The sequence below is a fragment of the Trichechus manatus genome, unplaced genomic scaffold (genome assembly GCF_000243295.1).
Source record: "Trichechus manatus latirostris isolate Lorelei unplaced genomic scaffold, TriManLat1.0 scaffold00008, whole genome shotgun sequence".
NCBI classification, from domain to species: Eukaryota; Metazoa; Chordata; class Mammalia; order Sirenia; family Trichechidae; genus Trichechus; species Trichechus manatus.
The window spans coordinates 32,254,762-32,267,062 of NW_004443944.1; the positions used below are offsets into that span (position 1 = coordinate 32,254,762).

Below are 12,301 nucleotides of genomic sequence, written 5' to 3' on the forward strand. Positions count from 1 at the left end.
AGGCCCTGCCCCTTAATCTGCTTTACTGCTACTGGCCCCTTGCTGAGTCATCACCTTTTGGTTTCCCCCCTCCCCAACCAAGTCAAGCGGGGGGGGGGGGCTGCTCACACATGGAGCACCTGCCCAACACCCTTACTGCCCCCAAGTGGTGGAAGGTGGTGAGGAAAAACTTGATGGCTGGGGAGAGAAGAGGGTTCATGGGCCCCCTCTGCTGGCCCAAGAGCATTCCTGTGGTGCTGAGCAGGCACGCTGACGTGGCACTGGGGTGAACACTCAGAATGGAGGGGCCCACAGGTCAGGGCCTCACCCCAGGATGGGGTACCCCACGCTCCCCAGGAAGGGGCTTGCAGAAAAGTTTCTGGGTGGGAGGGTGAGACCTGACAAAGCCAGTGCAAGATGCTGGTTGCTTCTGCAGAGAACCCTCCCAGGAGCGCAGTGCCCGCCCCGGCAATGGGAGGAGTTTTTAATGTGAGACAAAGTCAGTCCACAATACAAAAATCTAAAAATCAGACCCACTTCTCCTCCAACCTGATGACCAGGGTCGGGGTAGGGGGCTGAGGGCTTGCTTTGCCTGCAGGGGATATGGAGGGGCAGAGAAAGGCCAGAGAAGGGGACAGGGAATCAGAGGCCAGAAGCCCCTCCCCTCTCCTAGAACTGCCCTAGGCCTCCTGTGCCCTCTGTCCTGCAGGTCTGTGTCGTTCGTCCGCGGCTTGTCTGGTCTGGTCCTCGGATCAGGCACCAGCAGCATCATTTCTCCTTCTTCTCCATCCCCTTTGATGCCTCTGCTCCTTTTCTGGATTCTGTCACTGCAGCTGGATCCTTAGGATTTGACTCTTCATAGCTGGTCAAAAAACAGAACAATAAAAACAATCCATTTAGACGAGGGTAGAGCAGAATCTTTGTGCCTTGCCCCCACCCTGAGGACAACCCCTGTGCACACGAGGAATGCCAGGCCTGCATCCATGGCCCAGCATCTTCCAGTACTTGACCCCGCCCACCCATGTGCCCTCCTCAGACAGGCAGTTCTGCTTTCTCTGTGCCCAGTGGTGCCAAGAGGCATTAAGGGCAGCGGCAAGTGGGGGAGAGGTTGGGCCTGGGCTTGTGCGGACCAACTTTAAGCTTCTTGAACTTTCTGCTGGAGAGAGTGGAAAGGGGCGGCCAGGCTGAGACTGTGCGAGATGGGCTGCTTCCCAGAGCACATGGCAGGAGTCACATGGCTCAGCCCCAGGGGTGGGGGCAGCGGTGCTGCTCTGCTGGCAAGTAGCCAGGTGCCACTCTTGAAGGCGAGCACCCTGGCTTAACTATTACTATGGGCTTCACTTAGTGAGCTCCTGAGTTCATGCCAAGGACAATACATACACTTCCTCATCAGATCAACCCCGTGAGGCAGGATGTGCCCACTTGTAGATGGAGAAAGAGAAGCTCTGAAAGAGGAAAGTGACTTGCCCAAGCTTATACACGTGTATACACACACAGCGAGTGGTTAAGAGTGACTACCACCGTCAAACAAGGGCCATCTGCATCCACTCGCTCATGTGAGCCCCACATTACTGACGAGGACACTGAGGTTCTGGGTTGCTCTGCTCCCTGCCCCATGGCTGGGTACAGTGACTGCCTGGTGGTTGTGGAGGAGCTGCCTCCTGCCGCCCCCGCCCCAGATCGCTCCCTGCCCTGTACACTGGGGCTGGAGGGTCTGCCCTACCTTGGGACCCGGGGCAGGTGGGGGGAAGCGGGCAGGTGGGCACCCGCCGGGCATTACATGGCGCTGGGATTCTGTGGGCGCCGGCGGCGAGGGCCAGCTAGCTTCTGCTGCATGGAGTCGGCCAGGCTGGCTGGGGAGCCCGAGACTGTGGGGAAGTGGGTGAGCCTTGGGGTATGAGGCAAGATTTCCGCCGAGGACTCGTAGCTGTGTGAGAGACAGAGACAGACAGAAAAAAGAGATGGAGGACTAAGGGGAGGACAGAGTGAGACTTCCTTTCCCAGGTGCAGGGTACAGAGTGCATCTGTTTTTATCGTTCTCTGCACTTTCAGACTTTGTGGGAAGAAGCTGGTGTTAATGTGGAGAAGAAAATGAAAAGACGCACCTATATAAAAGAACAGAGCCCTGGTACGCGTGGTTAAGAGCTGTGGCTGCTAACCAAAAGGTCAGCAGTTCGAATCCACCAGCTGCTCCTTGGAAACCCTATGGGGTAGCTCTGCTCTGTCGTATAGGGTCGCTATGAGTTGGAACTGACTTGACGGCACTTAACCACCACCGCCTAACAGTATAAAAGAGCCCTCAACAGCTGTGAAAACAGGGAGGCTCTGGGTGTGCTTGTGCTGCTGAAGTATCTCTAAGATACACCATTCTGTGAAGAAAACAAGACACGGAATCCTCCGAGAATGCCACCACCTGGGCAAGGACAGAGGGAGGGAATTCTCCCTCTCCTAGCCGAGGAACTGGGAACTACCGTGAACTACTACAGGGGTTACCTATTTTAAAGTAAATAAATGCATGACAAAGGGGAAAAGTAAAACAAAGGATGAGGTGGAAAATCAGGAAAGAGAGATGGACAGAGAGAGAGACCATCTGCTTTGTCACCTCACCCTAAGAAGCCCTTGGCTGGCAGGCAGGCAGGTGGGGCCAGGTGCCCAGTGGCAGAACATTTAGGGAAGGCAAGGGTCAGGCTGGTGAAAGGAGCAGCCTCTGCTCTGGCTGCGTGGGAGGACTGGTTCTCAAAGTGTGACCTGATAAGGACTCAACAGGACTGGGTGGTCACCCCAAGGGGGGGAGGTGGGCTGAGGCTGGATGTGAGCCAGAGGGACGGGGGAGGGGTAGGCACCAGGCTCAGAGGATCAGGTCCCATCCCTGCCCTAAAAGCCCCCCAGGCCTACCCCAAAGTTCACCTCTCCCAACTTGGCCTGACTTGCCTCCAAGGCTACAGGGCTCTGCCAGGCCAGGAGATGAGGTGGGCAGGTTGGGAGCCTGAGGCTTCTAGGCAGGGCAGGGAGGGGAGAGGCAGGAACGGGGGAGGGTGAGTCACAGATTCCCCCTGTGGGCACCCAGGTGCACAGGAGGCCCTGGCTGGTGCTGGAGGGACCACTCAGAGGCCAGGCGGGTGGAGCCGGGTAGAAGGCCCCTGAGTGGGCACTTTCAGTCGCAGCGGGCAGCTATGTCTGGGCCCCCGGCAGGTGGGGTTGGTGGTGCTGGGGAGCAGACACCTGTTGGTGGCACACAGGCCTTGGGATTTGGGCAGGGCTGGGCGTAAGGTACGGCAGGTGTGGCCGTGGACATGGGGCAGGGGCCTGTGTGTGAGTGAGGAAACCAACTAGCTGTGGGTCACAGCCCTAGCGGCAGGCTCTCGTGCACCCTACACCTAGGGAAACAGAGTCTCTGAATGGGGAAGAGGGTACCTGAGGGCCCACAGCTGTGGGGGTGCTGAACAGGGGCTGACACTTCACTCTAATCTGGGGCACTTTCCACCACACAGGGATGCCTTTACCTGTCCTGCCTATTACACCTGAAAGCTGAGGCTCAAGGAGGGATGGGAGGTGCCTGAAGTCACACGGTGACAGGGCTGGGTCAGAAACCCAGGGCCCCTGACAGTGGGGCAGCCCTGAGAGAAATCTACACCAGCCGCCCCTTCTCCAGACGCAGCTGGCATTTGGGCATGGAGGCCACCCAAAGAGCCCTGAGGCCTTGCCCTCCCCTGGCTCCCGGCCCAGTGGGCAAGGTTCCCACTGGTGCCTACAGGCCAGGCACCCACATGCTGCCAGAAAGGGTGAGGGGTGGGGCTGATGGCGGGAACAATGTTCACCTGGAGACATGTACAAACACCCCCCGCAGGTGCCACTAGCTGCCCGCAGGTGCACCTGCGCCTGTGCAAACGTCTGCCCCCACCTGGCCTTACCTGAACATCTCCGTCACTTCTCCCTTGGCCAGCGCTACCAGGACAGGAAAACCGATGCAGGCAGGGACGAGGTACAGGAGGGCAGGCTGTGAGCGGACACAGGCTAGTCAGGCACGGGGGCAGAGCAGTGCCCCCTCACTCCAACACTTTCTTGGGCACAGCTACCACCCTGCTTGACAAAGGGTAACTGGCCCACGTTCACAGAGCGAGCCAGTGGCTGGGCCTAACCCAGTGGATCCTGATCCCCAGACCAGGGCTGCTCCCACTAGTGGGGAATGCAAGAAGCCCAAAGAAACTCAAGCTTACAGAGTTTCAACTAGCAGCCCTGGTTTCAAAGGGTCTGGCTGGCAGCACCTGAATCATCAGGGACAACAGGCTAAAACGTGCAACTTCCTGGGCTCTCTGCCCAGAGACCCTGCTTCCCTAGGTCTGGGGTACCAAAAATCTGCATTTTAAGCAGCACTCCAGGAGATGCTGCTGTCAGATGACAAGGATGACACAGCTGATCTGCACGTGTACTTGCTGGGGCCTGTGGTAAGGTCATCCAGCTGGTCACTGGCTCTGCTGGGCCAAATGGTCTGGCCCCGGGGCTGTGCTGACTCTTGGTGCAGCACGGTTGGAGGAAAGGACAGTCACACTAACAGCTCCTGTCTGTGGAGCAGTGACTGCTGCGCCCCAGCTCAGCACTCTCAGGAGCATTTCACTCCATCTCCATGCTCCCTGTGAACCTCCTCCTTCTGTAGAGGAGGAGGGCTGACAGTTCAGGAGGAGGGGACAGCCCAGGCCTGCTGGACTCTACAGCCATCCTCTTTCTGCAGCATCGGAAAGATGGACGTCACTCCACTGCTCAACTGTCCACGCCCCCAATGCTGCCAGTCTCCTAAAGGCCACATCAGATCTGACCCCTGCCTCCTTCTCTGACCTCACCTGACATGCCCTCCTCTGGGCAGCCTGGCCTTTTGGTCCTGTCACCTCCAGCCGCAGGATCTCTGCACAGGCAGATTCTGCCACCTGCACTGTTCTTCCTTTCCACCTTTGCTTAGTTTCCTCCTCGTTAGGGCTATAAGTACACCACTTTATAGATATTATCCTTGAATATGAATAACGCTCTAAGTATTAGGATCTAGGCTTTACAGATGATGTCACTGAGGTGCAGAGAGCGGAAATGACTTGCCCACAGTCACAAAGGGCACTGTAACTGGCTGAGCTGGGATTGAACCTGGACAGCTGTGCTTTTTCCACTGTGTCAGGCGTGCACTATAAGCTAGGCTTTGGGTCAAGAGTAATACAAATCGCAGTGACAAAGGTCCAAACCCAAGCCAGGAGTGGGAAGCAGTCAAAGTAGTACTCAGAAGAAAATTTACAACCTTAAGTATTGTCAGGATTGAATTGTATTCCCCCAAAATATCTGTCAACTTGGCTAGGCCATGATTCCCAGTATTGTGTGATTATCCTCCATTTTGTGATGTGTTGTAAATCCTAACCTCTGCCTGTAGTTAATGAGGCAGGATTAGGTTATGTTAAAGAGGATTAGGTTATGTTTGTTACGTTAATGAGGCAAGGTTAGAGTGGGATACATCACCCTTACTTCAGTCACTACCCTTATCAGGTCACAGACCTGATCCAATGTAAGGGGAGTTTCCCTGGGGTGTGGCCTGCATCACCTTTTATTTTACAAAAGATAAAAGGAGACAGAAGTGAGTAGAAAAGAGAGGGACCTCTTACCACCAAGAAATAAGAGACAGGAGTGGAGGTGTCCTTTGGACCCAGGGTCCCTGTGCTGAGAGACTCCTAGGCCCAGGGAAAGATTGATGACAAGGACCCTCCCCCCTCACCCACAGCCAACAGAGAGAGTAATCCTTCCCCTAGAGGTAGCGTCCTGAATTTGGACTTCTAGTCTCCTGAACTTTGAGAATAAATCTCTGTTTCTCAAAGCTTCTCACTTGTGGTATTTCTGTTAAAGCAGCGCTAGATAGCTAAAACAAGTGTATTTATTAGAAAGCAGGAAAGACTTGAAACAAATAATCTAAACTTTCAAATCAAGAAGCTACGAAAAGAACAAAATATAGAAAAAAAAATGAAAGAAAAAGCAGAAACTAATAACACAGCAAATAAAAGGAACTTATTAAAATTTAATTTCTGGAAAGATCTCCTTACATCCATTTTATAGATGAGGAAACTGGGGATCAGAGTAGAGAAAAAAACTGGCCTAAGTTGCATGGTTGTCTGGATTTGGATCCAGGTTCTTTTGTCTCTAAACCCAGGATATCTTCTTTACCAAGGTTAGGTTGGGCAAAATGGAGAGCCTTCCCTGGGGGTGGGTGGGTAGAAGCTTAGGCTCTCCATCAAAACCTGCTTAACTCAAGGGCAGGCAGCCACTGAGGGGCTCCAGGGGCCAGTGGGACGGGTTCCTTTGGAAATAGTGAGTTCCCTGTTATCAGAGGGATATAAGCCTATATTCTCTCTTTTCTCAACGCCCCAGGTGACTTTTCCAAAGAAAGTCAGGGCTGACAGAGTCTGGGATGTACAGCTTGGTGCAGTGAGCTGGGGGTTAGGACTCCCGGCTTCCTGTCCTGTCTCAGTCTTTCTGTGTGACCATGGTAAATTGCTTCCTTCTCTGGGCTCGCCTCTTCTGTGTACAATGATGGGCCATACCTGATCATCTCTAAGGGCCTTTCTGGGGGCTGCTAGCCCCCTGGCTTGGCGGGGGGCTATAGCCCCCCAGAAAGTTTTTTTAGTTTTTATTTTTGGTGCAAATATATATAACAAAATACACACCAATTCAACAATTTCTACGTGTATAATTTAGTGACTCTGGTTACATTCTTCAAGTTGTGCCAGCTTTCTCAATAGTTATTTTTCAAATTATTTCACCATCATTAACACAAACTCACTGCCCTCCTAAGCTTCTCATCTATCCTTTCAAGTTGCTGTTGTCAATTTGATCACGTATAAATAATTCTTTAAAAGAGTATAATGCTTATTGTATTTGTTTCTAAATAAGCTAAATGATTATTTTGTTCAAAGCAGGAGATATTTTCGGTTCAATGTTTAAAAATGTCTTCAGGGTAGTAGTTCCGGAGGGATCATCTGGCCTTACTGGCTCCAGAAAGTCTGTATTCCATAATTGGGGTAGGTTTTTGATGTGGCAACATGGGTTGAAGGTCACACCGACAGAGGTGGCACTTACCTAAGATAAATACTGGCGTTGGGACTGTCTGTGTCTTGGAGAGGGAGGAGGACCCATGGCGCAGATTCTCTCAGGCCCCCAGTCGCCTTCCCAAGAAGGGTTTTCAGGGAGATGCCCATGCATGACTGGGGGATGGGTCAGGCTGCTGCTAAGGAGCAGCACAGGCCTGGGGCTCCGCATCAGGAGTCCAGCATCCAGCACCGCCAAGCCTGACTTGCTGTGTGACTCATGGAAGTCTTCTTTTCTCTATGGCCTGCAGTTTCCCCATGAGGAGAAGACTCAGCCCCCACTCTCAGTGTATGTGAGAGCGTGGAAAAGGATCCTCCTCTGAGTCCAGCCTGGGCTGAAGGCAAGCCCGCCGCCTGCTGGCCGCCAGGGGAATGGCTCTGGGCTTGCACTCTAACATGTGGCTCAGAGCACAGGTCCAGGCCCAATCACACTCTGGGATCCCCTTGGCAAGTCATGTCATCCGCTGCATGTACTGCCCCTGAGACTAGAGCTCATTATTCACTGAGGTCTCACTTATTGGCTGGGGGACCTTGGGCCAGTTACCTAATCTTGCTGTTGACTCTCTCACTCTTTTGTACAAAAAGCATACTACATAAGGAACCCTGGTGGTGCAACAGGTAAGTTCTCAGCTGCTAACCGAAGGGTTGGTGGTTCGAACCCACCTAGTGGCTTGTGGGGGTAAAGACTTGGTGATCTGCTCCTGTAAAGACTACAGCCTAGAAAACCTATTGGGGCAGTTCTATTCTGTCACATATGGTTACTATGAGTCAAAGATCAACTCAATGGCACCTAACAATACAACAATAGGACCTACATCATAGTGGTGTTGTGAGAGCTAAATGAGTTAATGAGCAAAGGGTATATAGCTGGAGTGCCTGGCACACAGTTTGGGGGGGAGAGGAAGGAAGAGAAGGGGTAACAACAACAATAATGACACTAATATTAATTGGGCCAGGCATGGTTCTAAGTATTTCACTTATATTAACTCATTACATCCTCGGACAACCCCAAAGCTATTATTATTTATCCCTGTTTCCTGTTTTCACTCATCACTGAAGAAACCAAGCATAAGGTCAGCAACCTGCTCAGAGTCACACAGCTTTTGACCAGGTGGTATCTGCATTCACCCCCGGGGCTCCAGCTCTGGCCTATTTGAGCCTCCGGGCCACACTGCCTCTCCCACTGCCTGCGGTTCACAGCTCAGGCAGGTTTTCATGCAGACACTGGTTTGAATCCTGGCTCCACCATGTACTTGCCACGTGGCACCTGAGCTCCAGTTTCCTCATCTGTTCACAAGGATCCTCACAAAGTACAAACCAGAGAGCCTGGCACTGGGACGTGCTTAATCAATAGGTGTTAGCTGTCTTGGAGATCCCCCCCCCCCGGCTCCAACTCACGGTGACCCCATACACAACAGAACTAAACACTGCCTGGTCCTTTGCCATCCCCATGATCGGTTGTGGATCAGAACATTGTGATCTACAGACTTTTCATTGGCTGATTTTTGGAAATAGATTGCCAGGCCTTTCTTTTCAGTCTGTCTTAGACTGCAAGCTCCACTGAAACATGTTCAGCATCATAGCAACATGGAAGCCTCCACTGACAGATGGGTGGTGACTGCGTATGAGGTGCACTGACCGGGAACTGAACCTAGGTCTCCCGGAAGGAGAGAACTCTACCACTGAACGCCCACTGCCCCTAACCAACAGCAGCTCTTATTACTTCCAGCATAGTGTAATTCTGCCCACCTGCTTCCTTGCCCCTCCTCGTCTTCCCCTCTCCAGGACGCACTGATGGCTCCCAGGCCACCATCCTTCCACCGCCCAATTCCGTCTGTAGCCACTCAGCACCTACCTTAGTGAACCCCATCACTCAATCACTCACCTGGTAGGGCAGACACTGAGCAAAAACAGCTAACACCCACACCTAGCTCCCTTCTTCTTTGCCTGCCCCTACTACCCAGGCTGAAAAGCCAAATTCTAGACTCTCTGGCAGCTAGGGTGGCCATGTGACACTGATCTGGCTCATGACACAAGGGCAAAAATCTGCTGAGGTTGTTTTGGCAAAGTTTTTGCCTTTCTGATGAAGGCGATGGGCATAGCTGGTACTGCTTCTTCCTTCTTGCCATGAAATGTGGATGTGCTGCCCGGCAGTGGCAGCCACCTCGCAGCAACCAAGAGAATTGCAAACAGGCTTGCTCTGACCCCAAAGAGCAGCGGCCTACCTCTGGACTGCTTGCATGAGTGACAAACCCTGAGGGAGTCCCTGGTACTCGCAGTAAAAGCACTGCTGATGTACCAAGTACAGTTCTGCTCACCTGGGCGTGCTTGAAGATGTGCATGATGAAGATGGTAAGGCCCAAGCCAAAGATGTAGGCTGCAAAGCTGGTGTAGAAGTAGGTGTGGGTGTTCTTTTTCAAGCTGCAGGGAAGGTGTGGGGAGAAAGAGGGTTAGATGTGGGGACTGGAGGAGCACCATCCCTTCTGAGAGTGTTGAGGCTGCATAGGGTGACTGAGCACCCTGGGCTGGGGGCCGGGAGGTGGGTGTGCACTTTGATACTGCCCTCAGCTATGTGTCTTTGGACAAGTCACTCTCTTTCTCTCAGTCTCAGTTCGCCCATCTGCAAAGTGGGCGAACTATGAGCTCACATCCCTGATGGTTGTGAATATCAAACAACATAACCTGGGACAGCGGCTCTAAGACATTAGCCAGCATAAAAATCACCTGGAAGCTTTGAGATTCTGATTTACTAGGTCTAGGGTAAGGCCAGGAATCTGCATTTTGAAAAACTCACAGTGAATCAGGTTGAGTTATGTTCTGAGAAACAGTAATGCTGAAACCGCAAAGGCCAAGTTCCTTCTTTTAAGTGTAGCAGATGTGAGAGTTCAGTACCTGTTGTGGGTACTAAGCAGATGCTCACTGATGGATAAAACGCCAGTGGCCTCCTGGAGGTGACTCTAACTAGCATCCATCCAAGATCAGCTTCAGAACAGAGGAATCACGTGTACCCTAGCATCACCATTAGGACTTTCCCTGTAGAATGCCGGTGCTACGACCCCCACATACCCTCAGCACCTGGAACAATGCCCGGAAAGTGGTATGGATTCACTTAATGCTGTGGACTGGCTGAGAATGTCTGACCCCTTAGCTCCTTGCCCTGGCTGCTTCTGAACCCTGAGCTGCAAGCACACTGAGGGCTATTCTGATGTGAAGGCTGGGGTACAACTGACTGCCTTTGGGAATGCTGCAGATTCTGGAACCAGCTCTGAAGGAAGGGCTTGCTTGCCATGCAAACCTGGGCTGTGCGGGAGATCCTGCTTCTGAGGATGCTGGCAGCTGAGCCCGTGTCTCCAACAAGTGGCCCTACTGGGGGTCTGCTCTTGTGGGTTTATCTTTGTATCATTTCATAACAGCCTGGAGTAGAGCTGGCTGGCACAGACATGCCTCTACTTACAAACAGGTCAGTCCCTTTCAAAGGTAAGCCCATGTATCCAGAAGGCCCAAAGTGACACTGGAACTAACCCAGATGTATGCAAGTATGCAAAGGTTAAGTTTCATGTGTAAACTTGATTTTGAGAACGTTGGTAGGTTTTCGTGACTGGTTTTGGAATTATCAAGCACGAGAAAATTAAGAAATGTTCATAAACCACCTCAAAATTAGGCACACACAGCAAGCCCTTCACTGCACCGGCTGAGGATAAAATGGTGGTATGCAGTTGCTGGCGCCACCTACTGGCAGCAGGCTCACTGCCCCCTTCCCTCTCCTTCGTGCTTATTTTCTAGAAAAGACTGAAAAAAGTCCCAGTAAGGAGAGGGTGGGGAACAGCCAGGGCACAGATGGTGGGACACGGTGACCTGACCCAGGCTGATAAAAACCAGTAATGATGATGATGACATCAACTGAGTTTCCCAGAAAAGCTTCTGAGGTGAGCCTGTGCTTGGTGCTCTCTCCCCAGATTTTCAAGGTAGTCCTGAGGTGGGAACTCTTGTTTACTGTTAGTTCAAGGATGAGAAGCCTGAGGCTCAGAAAGGCCAGGCCACTTGCCAAGGTCACACAGCAAGGAAGCACTATGGGTGCCCCTAGGTCCTTCTGGGGTTCAAGCTCTTGGCCTGTGATTCTTAACTTGTTTTTGGGCCCCAGGTTCTCTCTTCAAATGGGTGAACACTTAGAACTTCAAAACGTAAAATACAAATAAAGCAGCATTGCTCAGGCTGCTGCAGGGGTGGGGGCCTGGCTTCCTGGGGTACCTCCTTCTGGGCTCCAGACAGGCGGATGGAGAATCCCTGCTCAGGGTGAGCCCCCACTGGCTGGGGCTATGGGTGAAGGTCCCAGTTCCAGGCAGCTTACCTGATGTCAAAACGCAGCAGCAAGGCGATGAAGATCCCTGCAGAGGGAAAGCTGCGGTTAGAAGATGCAGGGAAGGCAGTGCCTCAGGAAGGCTTGGAGGTGGAGTTTTCCATCTGGGCCAGGAGGAGCGGGATAGTGAACACAGAGTTGGCCAGGCCCTGGTCCTCAACCTGGTGCCCCCAATCATGGGGCAGTCATGGCGGGGAAAGGGTGTGGCCTACACTGCCAACTGGCTAGCAGAAACCCTGTGTATCTACCATCAACGAGAAGGTCCCGAGATTTTGCTCTGGGCTGGGACCACACTGATCTGGCATCTCATAGCAGGATACTGGGTCATCCTGGGTCCGTCCACCAAACGTTTAGTGAGCGCCTACTAAGTACCAGGCACTATGGGCAATACAGGAGCGAGCAAATTCATTGCTCTCACAGAGCTCAGCAGGGGACAGAGACACAATCGAATAGTAACAGGAATAAACGCAAGGTTATAACTATGAAAGGGTGCTTCCTGTGTCATGGGAAAGTGTCTTAGCGGATGGGACCCAGGAGGGCTTCTTTGAGGAAGTGACACTTCTAGGGAGAGACCAGCATGTGTAAGGGTCCTGAGGGAAGAGGGCTCAGGGGGTGTGGCAGAGACTGAGGCGGCCAGTAAGGCTGCAGCCCAGAGCTGGAGATGCAGGGGCTGCACCAGCCATGCCGGGCCCTAGAGTAGGGGGACACACCAGAAGAGCTCTCAGCAGGAGAACAACTTAAATATATCGTGAAAAAGACCCCTGTGGTGGCTGCACAGAAGATGGGTGGGAGCAAGAAAGAACAGAGTGAGGAGACAGGAGGCTCTGCCTGCAGGGGCTCAGGAGAGAGGATGGTT

At 52.7% G+C, this 12,301-nt stretch overlaps 1 protein-coding gene across 1 annotated transcript in view; it reads right to left on the minus strand.

The window, feature by feature from the left end:
• Nucleotides 1–417: 417 nt before the first annotated feature.
• Nucleotides 418–12,301, minus strand: part of HM13 (histocompatibility minor 13) — a 42,715-nt gene continuing 30,831 nt past the window's right edge. Inside the window, exons 9-12 of the mRNA XM_004370478.3 lie at nt 11,437–11,473; nt 9,407–9,509; nt 3,891–3,976; nt 418–841 (exon numbers count right to left, since the gene is read on the minus strand). Of these exons, the coding sequence (XP_004370535.1) occupies nt 748–841; nt 3,891–3,976; nt 9,407–9,509; nt 11,437–11,473 (320 nt within the window). The 3' untranslated portion in view covers nt 418–747. The remainder of the gene's footprint in view (nt 842–3,890; nt 3,977–9,406; nt 9,510–11,436; nt 11,474–12,301) is intronic.